This window comes from Heterocephalus glaber, unplaced genomic scaffold (assembly GCF_053883595.1).
Source record: "Heterocephalus glaber isolate CG9 unplaced genomic scaffold, H.glaber_assembly_v1.0 deba00001457, whole genome shotgun sequence".
NCBI lineage: Eukaryota > Metazoa > Chordata > Mammalia > Rodentia > Bathyergidae > Heterocephalus > Heterocephalus glaber.
In genome coordinates this window covers 42,002,618-42,018,999 of record NW_028258305.1, presented here as the reverse complement: position 1 = coordinate 42,018,999, position 16,382 = coordinate 42,002,618, and the positions used below count along the sequence as shown (strand labels likewise).

At 38.2% G+C, this 16,382-nt stretch overlaps 1 protein-coding gene across 16 annotated transcripts in view; it reads right to left on the bottom strand.

The window, feature by feature from the left end:
- Window positions 1-16,382, bottom strand: part of Dtnb (dystrobrevin beta) — a 334,007-nt gene that overhangs the window by 272,136 nt on the left and 45,489 nt on the right. Inside the window, exon 2 of one of the 16 annotated variants that reach the window (XM_087216208.1) lies at window positions 8,311-8,435. The exons of the other annotated variants lie outside the window; for them this stretch is intronic. Coding sequence (XP_087072334.1) covers window positions 8,311-8,348 — 38 coding nt within the window. The 5' untranslated portion in view covers window positions 8,349-8,435. The remainder of the gene's footprint in view (window positions 1-8,310; window positions 8,436-16,382) is intronic. 16 annotated transcript variants of the gene reach the window in all.

Below are 16,382 nucleotides of genomic sequence, written 5' to 3'. Positions count from 1 at the left end.
TGGCTCGCAGGAGACCAGGACTAACTGCAGAGGTTCTGGTAACGCCCCCTTCCCCTGTTCCCTACACTAGAGAAAGCAAAACTAAACAGTAAAATTATCAGTGGATCCTAGAGGCTTGAGGGAAGTGGGAAAGAACTGAGTAGATGATGTACACAGGAATTTTTACAGCAGTGAAACAATTGTGTATGACACTCTAATGGTGGATACGTGATGCTGCGTATTTGTCAACAATGACAGAACTTTACAACACAAAGAGTGAACCCTAAGCTCTGCAATTATTTTTTAATCAAAGGATCCCAGGATAAAGGTAGAATGCAACAAAACAATCCAAGTGTTTTGCAAATGTATGAAACAACCCAGTGAAAAGGGTAGAGAAAAAATAACAAGGATGTGCAAGGATTGAGCAGTATCATCAACCAACGAGATAACTGGTATCTATAGAACACTGTAACCAACAATGAAAAAGTGCATGTTCTTTTCAACTCCACATGAAACATGCACCAAAAAAAGACCATACCCTGGACCATAAAACAAACATTTGGGGCCAGGATTTAGCTCAGTGGTTTTGCCGCCTGTTGGACGCGAGTTCGATCCCCGGTACCAAAAAAAAAATTAGCAAATTCAAGAGAACAGATATCAAACATGCTGTGTTATCTGACCATAGTGGATTTAAGCTACAATTCACTTAAAGAGACAAATCAATGACACTAAAAGCTGGCTCTCTGAAAAGATTGATAAAATTGACAAGCAAGACAAAAATTTTTAAAATACTACCAATATCACTAATGAAAGAGGAAACATCACAACAAAACACATGAACATTAAAAGAAATACCATGGAGCCAGCATAGTGGCATGTATCTATAACCCCAGCTACTAGGGAGGCTGAGGCAGGAACAGCACAAGTTCAAGGACAGCCTGGGCAACCTAGGGAGACTCTGTCTCAAAATAAAATTTTAAAAAAGAGAGAGAGCTAGAGATGTAGCTCAATGGCAGTGTGCTTACCTAGCACATGCAAGGCCTTCTCTAAGTTCAATTTCCACTACTGTAAAAGAAAAAAAAAAAAGGACAAGGCATACCGGCTGCCAGTTTGGCCTTGTGGTCAGACACAGGTGGCTGCGCCCTGCTCTATCTGGCTTGCCCCAGGAGACCATGAGGACACCCCCATCCCACCCCCACAGGCCCACTAGCCGCTGGCTTGGCAGCACGGGCGCCTATAACAACAGCCCCCCCACCCCCCACCCCGCCTCTGGCCTCTTGGCTGTGCAGCTACCTAGTTCCACACTACAGAGGCACAGGGGGACATAAAGGCCATTGTCCTGAGTTGCAGAAGTGAACAACAGAAAGAGGGCCTCTCTCAGGCTCCCTGATGAAAACTGAAGCCCACTGGAAAAGTGAAGAGAATCTCTGCAATATAGGCACACCAGACCACCATACTTGGTAAGCTGGAGGGATCATCACCTCCCATTTGAACCTGAACTGTTTCGGGGGGAGGGACAGCTGGAACTTGTAGTGGAACCCTGCCAAGTTCAGCCCTGCAGGAGGACAGGGAGCTAGCTCAGTTTGGGACTTGCAGCCAGAAGTCTGTCTGGGTCTCGCAGGTCTATGGCTGGCTTACTGAGACTCATTCACTTATAACTGACAGTACCAAAACCAAAAATGAGCAGACATTTAAACAAGTCACAAACTCAGACCTCCACCCCACAAAAGGCAATTTCTGGGGAAAACAAGGTGGAAAAGTCTGATAATCAACCACCTGGACACCCTGAACTGATAGCACAGGAAGTAACAAAACAGATGAATGAGGCTGTAGAAAAATTCAAAGCAGAAATAATCTCCCAGATAACTACAGAGATGGTGAGCAGAGTGAAAGACATAATTAAAGGCTCTAGAACAGAAACAGATTTTAAAACATAGATGAGCTTAGAAACATGCTGGAAGCCATGAATGCCCAGCATAAGAAAGAAATAGAAACCATGATCGCCCAACATCAGAAAGAAATGGAATCCATGGAACAGATTCAAACAGATATTCAGGAGATTAAAACCTCCATTGAAAGTATGCATACCAGATTAAGGGAATCTGAATATAGAATATCAGATTTAGAAGACAGGATTGCGGTGAAGGACCATGAAAACAGAGATTTCTTAAAAATAGTAAGGGACCATGAGAAATCAATCCAGCACCTGCTGGATGACGCAAGGAAGAACAACATAAGACTGACAGGGGTCCACGAAAAAACAGGGGAAGATACAATGGACAAAAAAAACTGTTCACAGAAGTAATAGTAAAAAACTTCCCAGACAGAGGTGGAGAATTGGACATGCAGATAAGTGAGGCATATAGAACTCCAACTAGAGCCGGGGATTTAGCTCAGTGGTTCTGGCGCCTGCCTCGCAAGCACAAGGCCCCGAGTTCAATCCCTGGTACCAAAAAAATAAATAAAAACAGAACTCCAACCAGCCATGATTAAAAAAAAATCTACACCCAGATACATAATAACCAACATCCCAGAAACCCAGCAGAAGAACAAAATTCTACTGGCAGTTAGAGAAAAGAAACAAATCACCTATAGAGGAAAGCCCATCAGAATCACAGCAGATTTTTCAACACAAACCCTTAAGTCAAGGAGAGCCTGGAGTCAAGTATTTCAAGCCCTAAATGAAAATTACTTCCAACCTAGACTGTTGTATCCTGCAAAATTATCTTTCAAAATCAATGGGGAAATCGATACTTTCACAACAAAGAACACCTGAGAAATTTCATGAATACCAAACCAGCACTCCAAACAATCCTAAGCAATATCCTAGAAAAGGACAATGAAGATCACAACTCTATGAGGTCCCACAGAGGAAAGCCATCAGGCAAGGTAAGAAGCTAAAGCAAAGGAAAAAAAAAAAAAAGAAATAAAAGAGCCACCAATAGTAAAACATCATGACAAGGATGAGTCAATATCTATCAATTATAACTATCAATGTTAATGGTCTGAATTCACCAATCAAAAAAAAAAGACTGACAGAATGGATTAAGAACCAAAATCCAACAATATGCTGTATACAACAAACACACCTAACTCAAAAAGAAATACAAAGACTGAAAGCATTGTTTTTCTTTTTCTTTTTTTTTTTTTTTTTGGTACCGAGGATCAAACTCAAGTCCTGCACTTGCACAGCAGGCAGCGAAATCACTGAGCTAAATGCCCGGCCCCACACAGACTGAAAGTAAAAGGATGGAAAACAGTTCTCCATGCCACAGGAACCCAGAAAAAAGCAGGGGTAGCAATCTTATTTGCAGACAAAGTAGATTTCAAATCAAAACTAATTAAGAGAGACAAAGATGGTCTCTACATCCTTGTGAAGGGAACAATCCAAGAGGAAGAGATGACAATTATAAATACATATGAACCAAATACGAATGCCCCCAACTATACAAAACAAATATTAATGGACATGAAAAACCAAATAAGCTCTAATACAATTGTAGTGGGGGATCTCAATACCCCATTATCACACTTAGACAGATCATCTACACAAAAAATTAACAAAGAAATTCTAAAACTGAACCAAGCTATTGAACAAATGGACTTAACAGATGTTTACAGAGTGTTCCACCCCACCAAATCAAAACACACATTCTTTTCGGCTGCACATGGGTCATTCTCCAAAACAGACCACATGCTAGCTCATAGGACATGTCTAAATAAATGTAAAAGAACTGAAGTTACCCCCTGTATATTATCAGACCACAGTGCCATAAAATTGGAGATCAATGACATAAGAAACTGCAAAACTCCCACAAACACATGGAAATTAAATAACACCCTCCTGAACAACCAATGGGTCAAAGAGGAAATTAAAAAAGAAATTAGACAGTTTCTACAAGTAAATGATAATGCCAGTACAACATATAGGAATCTACGGGACACAGTGAAAGCAGTTCTACGTGGGAAATTCATAGCAGTCAATGCTCATATTAGGAAAATAGAGAGAACTCAAATAAATAACCTAACCCAGAACCTCAAGCTCCTAGAAAAAGAAAAGCTTAACACAAAGTTCATACAAGAGAGGAAATTATAAAGATCAGAGCAGAAATCAATGCAATGGAGACTAAGAGAATGATACAAAAAATTAATGAATCAAAGAGTTGTTTTTTGAAAGAATAAATAAAATCGATAAACCCTTAGCCAACCTTATCAAACAAAGGAAAGAAAAGGCTTAAATCCATGCAATTAGGAATGAAAAAGGTGAAGTCACAACAGATCCAGCAGAAATCCAAAGCATCATCAATACCTACTTCGAGAACCTGTACTCTAATAAAACGGAAAACACACAAGAAATGGAGAGATTCTTAGATATATATGAATTACCAAAGGTAAATGAGGAAGATATAGAAATTCTAAACACCCCAATTACAATGAGTGAAATTGAAAATGTAATAAAATATTTACCAACAAAGAAAAGCCCAGGTCCTGATGGCTTCACTGCTGAATTCTATAAGACATTTAAAGAAGAACTATGGCCATTACTCTTTAAACTCATTAAGGAAATTGAAAGGGAAGCAATACTTCCAAATTCATTCCTGGAAGCAAGTGTTACTTTGATTCCAAAACCAAGGAAACACACAACCCAAAAAGAGAACTACAGGCCAATCTCCCTAATGAATATTGATGCAAAAATCCTCAACATGATACTGGCAAACAGAATACAAAGGGTCATCAAGAAGATAATACACCCTGACCAAGTCGGATTTATCTCAGGGATGCAAGGATGATTCAACATTCGTAAATCAATAAATGTAATACACCATATTAACAGAGTCAAGGACAAAAACCATATGATCATCTCAATAGATGCAGAAAAAGCATTCAACAAAATCCAGCACCCATCCATGATAAAAACCCTACAGAAAATTGGAATAGGAGGTCTTTATCTCAACCTGATTAAGGCTATCTATGAAAAACCAATACCAACATCACACTAAATGGTCAAAAACTGAAAACTTTCACACTAAAATCAGGAATAAGACAAGGATGTCCACTATCACCACTCCTGTTTAATACTGTTCTCAAAACATTAGCCACAGCAATTAGAAAAGAGAATGAAATAAAATGAATAAAAATAGGAAAGGAAGAAGTTAAACTGTCATTATTTGCTGATGATATGATACTTTACATAGAAGACCCAAAATACTCTGCCAAAAGACTTCTACACTTAATTGACAGATTCAGTACAGTAGCTAGATATAAGGTCAACACTCAAAAAACAATAGCTTTTTTATATACAAATAATAGACTCACTGAGAGAAATTAGGGAAACAATTCCTTGTACAGTAGCATCCAAAAAATGAAATATCTAGGAATCAATCTAACAAAGGAAGCAAAAGACCTCTACACTGAAAACTATAGCACTCTGACAAAGATTGAGGAGGATATAAGAAAATGGAAAGACATCCCTTGTTCCTGGATAGGAAGAAGGGATATATAGTGAAAATGGCCATACTTCCAAAACTATTATATAGGTTTACTGCAATGCCGAATGAAATTCCAACAATATATTTCACAGAACTGGAGAAAACAATACAAAAATTCATTTGGAATCAGAAGAGACCTAGAATAGCTAAAGCAATTCTAATCAACAGAGACATGGCTGGGGGTATTACAATCCCCAACTTGAAACTATACTACAAAGCTACTCTGATAAAAACAGCATGGTATTGGCAAAGAACTAGACCCGAGGATCAGTGGAATAGATTAGAAGATGCAGAAATGACTACAGATATGCTCAGCCACCTCATCTTTTTTTTTTGGTACTGGGGATCGAACTCAGGTCCTTGCACTTCTGCAGCAGGAGACGAAACCACTGAGCTAAATCCCCGGCCTACCTCATCTTTGACAAAGGAGCCAACCACCCTCACTGGAGAAAAGATAGCCTATTTAATAAATGGTGTTGGAAAAACTAGATTGCAACCTGCCAAAGTTAAAACTAGACCCATACCCATCACAATGCACTAAACTAAGATCGAAGTGGATTAAAGATCTAAATATTAAGACAGAAACATTAAATTGGCTGGAAGATAAGTTAGGTAGAACTCTTGAAGACATTGGTATAGGAAAAGATTTTATGAACAAAACCTCAGTGGCACGGGAACTTGCACAAAGAGTCAACAACTGAGATCTCATCTTATTAAAAAGCTTCTGCACTGCAAGAAAAACCACCAACAGAGCTAAGAGACAACCTACAATGTGGGAAAAAATTTTCAGCAACTGTACTTCAGACAAAGGACTACTATCTAGAATATATAAAGAACTGAAAAAAATGAGACCCCCCCCCCAAATTCAAAGTCCCAATTCAAAAATGAGCATCTGAAATGAACAGACATTTCTCAGACAAAGAAGTAAAAGCAGCAAATAAATATATGAAAAAATGTTCAATATCACTGGTCATTCGAGAGATGCAGATGAAAACAACACTGAGATTCCACCTCACCCCAGAAAGAATGGCTGCTATCAAGAACTCAACCAATAACAAATGCTGGTGGGGGTGTGGAGAGAAAGGAACCCTTCTCCATTTGTTGGTGGGAGTGCAGACTGGTATAACCCCTGTGGAAATCAGTATGGAGATACCTCACAGAACTAGGACTAGACGTCCCATTTGACCCAGCTATTCCCCTGCTGGGTATCTTCCCAAAAGAATTAAAAGACACCCAATGATAAATGTAAATGTATTGTATACCTAAAATGTACCAATAAAACAATTTTTAAAATAAAACAAAAGTAAAAGAATTAAAAGAATCATACCACAGCAATATAAATGCACCCATGTTTATAGCGGCACAGTTCGTAATAGAGAAATCTTGGAAACAGTCCAAGTGCCCATCAACTGGAAACTGGATAAAGAAGATGTGGGTTTTTTTATAAAATGGAGTACTACTCAGCCATAAAGAACGAGAAACCAGAGACATTTATAGCTAAATGGATGCATATTGAGGCCGTCCTCTTAAGTGAAATAAATAGGACACACATGTGCAAATACCAAATAGTTTCTCTAGTGTGAGAAACTGAAAGTGTAATTAAGGATACACACAGATGAAATGGCCTAATAACATATTTCTTGGATTGTGTTTCCATCACGTGTCATATAACTGTATTGAAATTTAAATTAGGGAGAAGCTTAGCTTATGTGGAGTCTGCTAGCTAACTGGAGTTTTTTTCTAGACCACCATTTGTTCATTGTTGGTTCTGGGGATCTTTCTGAAACAAATCACATCCTCTGGTGTCTTATTGGTGCTTCAGATGCTTTTTTAAGCTATATGGAAAAATGTTTAAGTGCTTTTCAGTTTTGTTTTGGTTGAGTTCTACTGTATTTGAATATTATTGTAGCTTTTTTTCCCTTGCATTGTTCTTCTTTGAATGGTTTTAATTTCTGTATGTGTGTTTGATAATAAAATTATTTTGAAAAATTAAAAAAAGAATTTTAAAAAGAGGAGGGCTGGGGATTTAGCTCAGTGGTTCCACTGCCTGCCTCGTAAGTTCAAGGTCCCGGGTTCAATGCCCAGTACCAAAAAAAAAAAAAAAAGGACAGAGGAAAGGGAGGAGGAAGAGGGAAAAGTGAAAGGGAGGAGGGAAGGAAGGATGGATACTATGAACAATTTTACTCAATGCACACAAATATCACCACTTAGATAAAACAAACCGATTCTTCAAAAACCACAAATTAGGGACCGGGGATTTAGCTCAGTGGTTCCGCTGCCTGCCTCGCAAGTGAAAGGACCTGAGTTCAATCCCTGGTACCAAAAAAAAAACAAAGCACACACACACAAATTACCAAAACTTGGTCACACTTAAATAATTAGAATGACCCCTAACTAAGAAATGGAATTTATAGCTTTTTTTTTTTTGTAAAAGGAATATCCAAACCCAATTCCAGCAGCTCTCATCCAGAAAACAAAAAACAAGGAAACACTTCCCGACTCATTTTGTGGCCTAGCAGGAAACAGAGTTCATTGCTAAACCTGAGAGGGAGCTCCCTATGTGAGCAGAAAAGGTGTCTCTTTACAGGCTGAGGCTTTTTTTATAGTGGTTTTTTGGCAGGCTTTTGAGGGGGTAGGTCAGAGAAATGGCGGGCTGATGGGGCTGATGTGTCCTCTTTATCCTCTGTGATCTACTAATATGTCCTCCAGGAAGGAAGTAAAATGAGACCTACTTTTCTCTAAGATGAGGGGTGGCAGTGTCCCAGTCTGGGCTCTATCAGTGGCCAGTGCTATGCAGAGACCAAAATCAAACAAAGGTAGTACAAAAAGAAGAGAAAATTACCTGCCAGGTGTGGTGGCACACCCCTGTAATTCCAGCATTTGGGAGGTTAAGGCAGGAAGATCTCCGCCAACTTGAGGCCAGCCTGAGCTGCACAGTGAAACCAAGGCCAGGCTGAACTACAAATCCTGTCTCAAAAAAAAAAAAAGAAAGAAAACTACCAACAAATGTTCATGAACACAGATGCCAAAGATCTCAACAGAATATTAAGCAAATCAAATCCATGAATGTATTAAAACATACTACACCACAGAAGATAGCGTAGTATTGGCACAAGAATATAAAATGAATCAATGGAATTGAGAGCCCAGAAATACATCTTTATCCTTATGGTCAAGTGATTTTTAAACATACCAAGACAATTCAATGGACAAAGGACAGTCTTTTCAATGAATGGTGCCAAGAACAAATTACAGCATATTCACACAAACTGATGTATACATACAATGGAGTACTATTCAGCCATAAAATAGTATTCACATGGATGAACTATGAAAACATTATGATGAATGAAAGAGTTCAATCACAAAAGGCTACATATTATACCATTCTGTTTATAAGACATATCCAGGGTAGAAAAATCTATAGCAATAGAAAATAATCACTGGTTTCCAGAGGTTGGCAGGGAGGAAAATGGGGAGTCACTACTAGTGGGTGCAGGGTTTCTTTTTGGGAGTGATGGAATTGATATAGGAGATGGGGCGTAACAAAGCTGGCTGGGGAAATGAGCAGGACCTGTCAATTACAAGATCCTAGGGCAAGTGGAGGAGCTCATTTGTAGAACTTCTCATGAGCTCCCTCTAGATGTGGACGGCCTTTAAAAGAAGAGCACAGGGCGGGGGATTTAGCTCAGTGGTTCCAGCGCCTGCCTCGCAAGTGCAAGGTCCGGAGTTCAATCCCCGGTACCAAAAAAAAAGTATAAAGAAAATTCAGCCTAATGAATAAAGCATACCCAATAGGTTGGTATCCCTCTGCAGTCACATGATTCTGCTTTTATCTCCAGAGGTACTCAGTTCTTTACATTTGGTGATTATCATGCCCAAGTACTTCTTTATACTTTGGCTATATATGTGTGAATTCCTAAGTAATATCTTGTATTCTAACCAGGGCTGGGGAGAGGTATAGGAGGCATGTAGGCTCTTAGTGTGAGGAGGTCCTCATGCTTGGACTTGAATGACTGACAGTGATACTTCTTCCTTCAGTTTACTTGGCTCGCTTTACTGTAGTCCCGGTCTTGCTTATGTTAACCTGTGTACTTTTAAGTATTATGTAAATAGTATATTTATTCTCTTGCAACTTTTTCACTTAATATTGTGAAACTACATCTAGCTTTGCTATATAATACTTTATTGTGTGACTGACTACACTACAATTTTATTTTCAGTCCTTTTTTTTTTTGTGGTGTTTGGATTGAACTTAGGGCCTCATGTATGCTAGATAAATGTCCTAGAACTGAACTACATCCTTAGCCCGCTTGGATTTCTTTATACCTCAACTGTGAATCCTTGAGTTATGTGAGTAACTTTTTATGTTTTCCATTTTTCTTTGCTTCTGTGAATTGCCTGCTCATATGTCAGTTTTACTGCTTTGTGTAAGTGCTGTGTATATCCTATATTCCAGATGTTTGGTTGTGTTAATTGTGGATTTCTCTTCCCAGTCTGTGGCTTGTTTTTCATTTTCTATTGAGTCTTTTGATATATAATCTTTAAAAACAAATAAACTTATCAGTCTTTTCTTTGTGCTTTTTTTTTTTTTTTGCTTAGAAACTCCTTCCTTAAAAATACATTTTAGTGCTGGGCATGGTGGCGTATGCCTGTAATCCTAGCACTCAGGAGGCTGAGGTAGGAGGATTGCTGTGAGTTCGAGGCCAGCCTAGGCTACATAGTGAGACCCTGTCTCAAAAAACCTAAAAATCAAAAGTACAGGGCCGGGGACTTAGTTCAGTGGTTCTGGCACCTGCCTTGGGGATCGAACTCGGGACCTTGTGCTTTTGAGGCAGGTGGCAAAACCTCTGAGTTAAATCCCTGGCCTGAAGGTGCTCTTCTTTTCTTTTCTTTACACTTTTTATATCCTACTTCATTGTAAGTCATTTACTTTGAGTGTATTTTTGGTAAATTGTTTCTCTTGTGGTTTGGGGAAAGGCAGTTCTCCATATATTTTATTATTGAAACAGTATACCAACTACCATAAGCTCTGTTCTTTTACCCAATTATACCATAACTCTCACAAACTCTATAATTTGGTATAATTCAGCAATTTCTTCAATCAGTACCTCAACAATGGCTGCTAACAAAGGATGAATTATTATTTTGTATCAGCCATTTTACCAAAATAGGAAGAACAAAAATTTATGGCTTTTTTCTTTTACTTCTAAAATAAGAAACCTCAAAATAAAATTTTCAAAGGTATTTGTTAAGCTTAATAAAATTTTATTTATTTATTTAGATACCAGGGATCGAACTCAGGACCTTGTGCTTGAGAGGCAGGCGGCAGAACCACTGAGCTAAATCCCCAGCCAAGCTTAATAAAATTTTAAAGTACTAGATCAATCAGTATATAACTTTAACCATTACTGAAAAAAATCTTTGTCTTCATATTCTGAATGCTTAGCTTTTAAATATCTCAACTGGTAATAGGAGCTCATTCATATCATCAGCCAAATACCTTAAGGCACAATACACTTAACGCATATAAAAAGTATTTTTAATAATTATAAGGGTATTTTTTACTGACTCTTCTATCAACCGATCAATTATCATTTCTCTATTTTGCATTTGACTGACAAGCTCATAATACAACTCTTTTTTTTTTTTTGGCACCGAGGATTGAACTGAGGATCTTTCGCTCACTGGGCAGGCAGCAGAACCACTGAGCTAAATCCCCAGCCCTCATAATACAAATCTAAGTATCCAGTCTGCTTGTTTTCTTGCTCTTCAATTGTGTTTGTACCGTTACTTCAAAGTTCAGTTGATTCTGAATCTTGCGAAAAAACTGCGAAGTAAAGTTTGTTAGGCTATTCATCTATTTAGCAAGGTTCATTTCACCCAAATCAGACAATATAATCTGAAAGACCAATAAACTAGACAGAAGGGAACTGCAATATGTTCTGCCTCAGCATACACAAACAACAAAGGCCTATCACATTACACACGACCCACTCCCCTCAGGCTCCCCGGCCTACTGCAAAAAGGCAGGTCATCAGACACACAGATGGAGCAGAGTGTCAGCCTCTAAGTTAAACAGCTATAAACCTTAACTGCTCAAGTTTTCTTGTTATACCTTGCCTAAAGCATCATCTTGCATGGCTCCCACTTTAGAAACCGCTGCTCTTTAAAAACAAACAAAAGGGCTGGGATTTAGCTCAATGGTTCAGCCTGCCTCTCAAGTGCAAGCGCAAGGTCCTGAGTTAGATCCCCAGTACTAAAAAAAAAAAGAATAAAAACAAACAATAAAGGTGTGTGGCGGCACACACCTGTAATCCTAGCACTCAGGAGGCTGATGCAGGAGAATCACTGATGTGAGCCCAGCCTGGGATACACATCAAGCTCAAGGCTACCCTCGGCTATGCAAGACCCTGCCTCAAAAAAAAAAAAAAAAAGAATGAGAAGATACAACCGTGCTAGGCTTAAAGAACAAATCGGGATTATAAATGTTAGAATGAGATAAGGAAATTGAGAGTCTAAGTGGTTAAATAACTTGGCCTAAGGTTACTAATCTAGTAGCTTGTGTAGTTAGCCAATGAGGTGCCTCCAAAGCCCATTTCCCTCCTTCCTACTGTGCCACATTTAGGAATTAAAAAAAAAAATTAGGAGGTCCCAAAACTGTGGTGCAGTTAATGGGGTCCATACAGAGTGCACAAAGAAGTCCTTTCAGTCTGTACTCTTTCAGGAAGACAGTGTATTCCAGAGTCAGATGAAGTCTGCAGACAGAGGTTAAGTAACCACTACAGTAAAGACTAAAGGGAAGCGAGAGAAAGCTGTGGAAATGTAACCCTCCTAGCGGTTACATGAAATCATCCAGGTACAGAAAATTCTTGTGCAAGTTCAGTCTCCCAACAAAACCTGACAGGTATTCTCTGCATATCCATTTAAGACAGCAGTTAGAGAAGGCTGAGAGCATCCCCAACACCCAGTTACAACTAGCCAAACTGTCTTGAAAAAGAATTAATTTCCTGCTTATTGTGGGAAAATTCTCAAGTACCTTCCTCTAACACTTCTCTTTCAGATTAAAAGAAATGCCAATGAAAATGAGCATAAAACCCTAGAGATTTACTTTTTACTAATCTGACAGCATTCTCTAGGTTCTGATAAAAAACTTACAACCCAGAGGTGAATAATTAAATAGAACCTTGTAGAGCTGTGGCAAATATTAAATAAATCATATATCACATTTAGCACAATGCTTGGCACAAAATAAGAGCCTAATAAATGTTAGCTATCACTATTAATATTATTAGGTACTATTTGATCACACTGCACTATTAGATTATAGAGTATTTTTTAATTATAGTGAAATCATTACATATTTAGTCCAAACTTTATTTTTTTTTTTTGGTACCAGGGATCAGACTCGGTTCCTTGTGCTTGCACAGCAGGGGGCACAACCACTGAGCTAAATCCCCAGGCCCACAGTCCAAACTTTATTATCACAGTATTTCAGTCCTATTTTATCTACAGTATTAATACACAAAAATTCAAGATAAAAATGTATTTTCTTTAAATACTGTTGTTTGTTAAAAATGAATTAACAAGTAAATCATATACAACATGTTTCTTGGTTAACTACAACACAGAAAGGCATATCCTACTTGTAACATATTAACAAAAAAAGTAATTTCAACAAAATGCAAAAAATAAAAAAGAGCCCTTGATAAAATTTAATACCCAATAAAAATACAAATCAAGAACAGAAGCTGGGGATTTAGCTCAGTGGTTCCGGCACCTGCCGCTCAAGCGAAAGGTCCCAAGTTCAATCCCCAGTACCAAAGGGGGAAAAAATAATAGATGAAAATGTAGTAGTACTTAAATTAGCAAATTTAAGTTTATTAAATTGACAGGCATTTGCCAGAAACCTTCAGAATGGATCATCTCTAAGAGCAAAACACTGGAAGCATTCCCATTCAGGAAATAGATCAAAAGGTCCATTATCTTCACTGATACTCAACGTTTAGACTTGAGGGCCCAGGTGATGCAACAACAAATAATAACAGTAATAGTAACAATAATGATAATGACAATAAGCAATATAATGTTGAAAAAGAAGCCTGGCCAATTAAGTCTTCTAGTTAAAGTAGCCAATAAGTAGATACTTTGATGTTTCCCTTTCCACAAAAATGGAAAAATAGTTTTTAAATAAAAGTAAAAAAACATAAGGCTCGAAAAACATGATAAGCCTTCTCTTAGATGAAAAACAGAACCGACACACAAATCTGTGAGAAGGACAAAGCTGTAAGCTTGCTGGATTCCGAGTCCAGAGCCAGGTATGTACTGTATATACTCAGGACAGAAAGCAAAGGAGGGTGAAGAACAGAAGTCACCTGAGCCAGACTTGCTACTGAAGGCCAGGGATGAGGCTAGAGCTACCAATTTCTGCCTATAATGCCAGGGCTTAAATAATGATCTGGGCTTAGAAAAGTAGGAAGGTACAAACATAGACCCCTGACCAGGGTCTGAGTCAAGCCACATAATCTGTGACTAGATCTAAAAACCCAATTACCTCCAAGGGCAGAACTCCTGACCAACCATTACCATTTCTGACGTTAGACTAGGGTCCCAAAGGTCAGCTGAACATTTGAAATACCACCACACAGAGAAAGGGGAGCAGAGGTAAAAAACAAAATTAAAAGTATTCACTCTCAAGACCAGGGATTTAGCTCAGTGGTTCCGCCACCTGCCTCGAAAGCGCAAGGTCCCAAGTTTGATCCCTGGTACCATAAGTATTCACACTCAAGATGAGACTGTAAATTAAAACTTCAAGGGGGTGAAGGGAGGGCTAGGAATGGGGAAAAAGTAAGAACCAAGATGCATTATGTAAAGGTACAATTCCCAATGAGAAATGTAATTGTGTTGTATACCTAAAATGTACCAATAAAAGAATTTAACAACAACAACAAAAAAAACCCAAAAAAAACCCTTCAAAACCCATGAGATACAATGCTAAGAAAGGTTAAGAAAGGCAACAAAGGCAACAAGTAAACATGAATTCACTCCAGATGAAGGTGAATTTTATGGAACAGTCTGACAAAGACTTTATAGGAACATTTAAGGTACTTGAACAAAAATTTTTAAAACTACTGGGAACTCAAAATGGTAGTCACTTCAGAAGCCAATTCACCAGTTCCCTACACAGCTAAACACATTCGGACCACATGATCTAGCATCATGCTATTTACCCAAGTGAGCTAAAAAATTCTGTTCATACAAAAACCTTTCAGGGCTGGGGATTTAGCTCAGTGGCGCCCCACCTGCCTCACAAGTGCAAGGTCCTGAGTTCGACCCCCGGTACCAAAAAAAAAAATTGTAGCAGATTTATTCAGACCTGACAAAACCTTGAACCAACCAAAATATCCTACAGTAGGTGAATGAATGAACACTTTCATACAATGGAATACTATCCAGTGCTAAAAAGAAATGAGTTATCAAGCCATAAAAAGATGCAGAGGAACCTTAAATGCATATTATTAAGTAAAAGAAACCAGTCTGAGAAAGCTACACACCGTGTAACTCCAACTTAAAACATTCTGCAAAGGCAAAACTCAAGACAGTAAAATGATCAAAGGTTGCCAGGAGCTTAGTGAGGGAAGGGAAAAACGATTAAAGGGAGAACAAAAGTTGTTTAGAGCATTAAAATTATTCTTTATGATTCTGCAATGACAGTACATGTAGTGTCATGTAATGACACTGATGATATATGACAGTACATATTTGTCAAAACCCATGGAACTGTACATCACATAAATTATAGGCTTTAGTTAATAATATATCTATATTGGTTCACCAATTGCAATAAATCTACCACACTAGTGAAAGATACTAACAACAAGGGAAAACTACAACAGAACTCTGCACTATCCAGTCATTTTGGTCAAAGTTATATTGCTCTATTTTTATTCAGTTATATATAATTGTTTTTCAAACTGTATCACTGACAATTCCACTTGTGAGTATACACAAAAGAACTGAAAGCAGGAGTTTAAACAGATACATATATACTGATGTTCATAGCAGTACCATTCACAATTGCCATATCCATCAATGGGTTAATGAATAAATAAACATGAGCTGGGCATGGTGCACATACCTGTATACCCTGCCTCTGGGAGGCTGAGGCAGAAGTATCACAAGTTCAAAAACAGCCTGGGCAATTTACAGACTTAGTGAGACCCTCTCAAAATTTAAAAATTTTTCAAAGAGCTGAGGGTGTAGCTCAGTGCAAAATCCCAGGATTCAATCCCAGGATTCAATCCCCAGTACACACACACACACACACACACACACACACACACACACACAGGGATGTACATACACACATAAATATTCAGCTTTTAAAAGGAAATTTTGCTGGGTGCAGCAACTCACACTTGTAGTCCCAGCTACCCAAGAGGCTGAGTTCACAGCCAGCCTGGGCAACATAGCAAAACCTTAACTCAAAAAAAAAAATTTTTTTTTTAAACATGCTACAATATGGATGAAGAGGACATTTTGCTAACTAAAATAAGCCAGATACAAAAGGACAAATACAAGATTCCACTTAAATGAGCTATCTAGAACAGAAATGGATAGAGACAGAAAGTAGAATGACGGTTTGTCAGGGTTAACAGTCAGGGAAGAATAGGGACTCAGTGATAATGGATACAGAGATTCATCTCAGAAAGATGAAGTTTTGGAGAGGACTAGTGGTTACAGTTGCAACAACACAGAACTGTACACTTAAAATGGCAGAAATGGTAAATTGTGTATACATATTTTACCACACTAAAAAACTTATTTAAAAACTGCTGAAAAACTGGGTATTCAATATACCATATTTCTTCATTTTACCATACCTAAAAATAAAGTTCTGCATGGAAAGCAAAA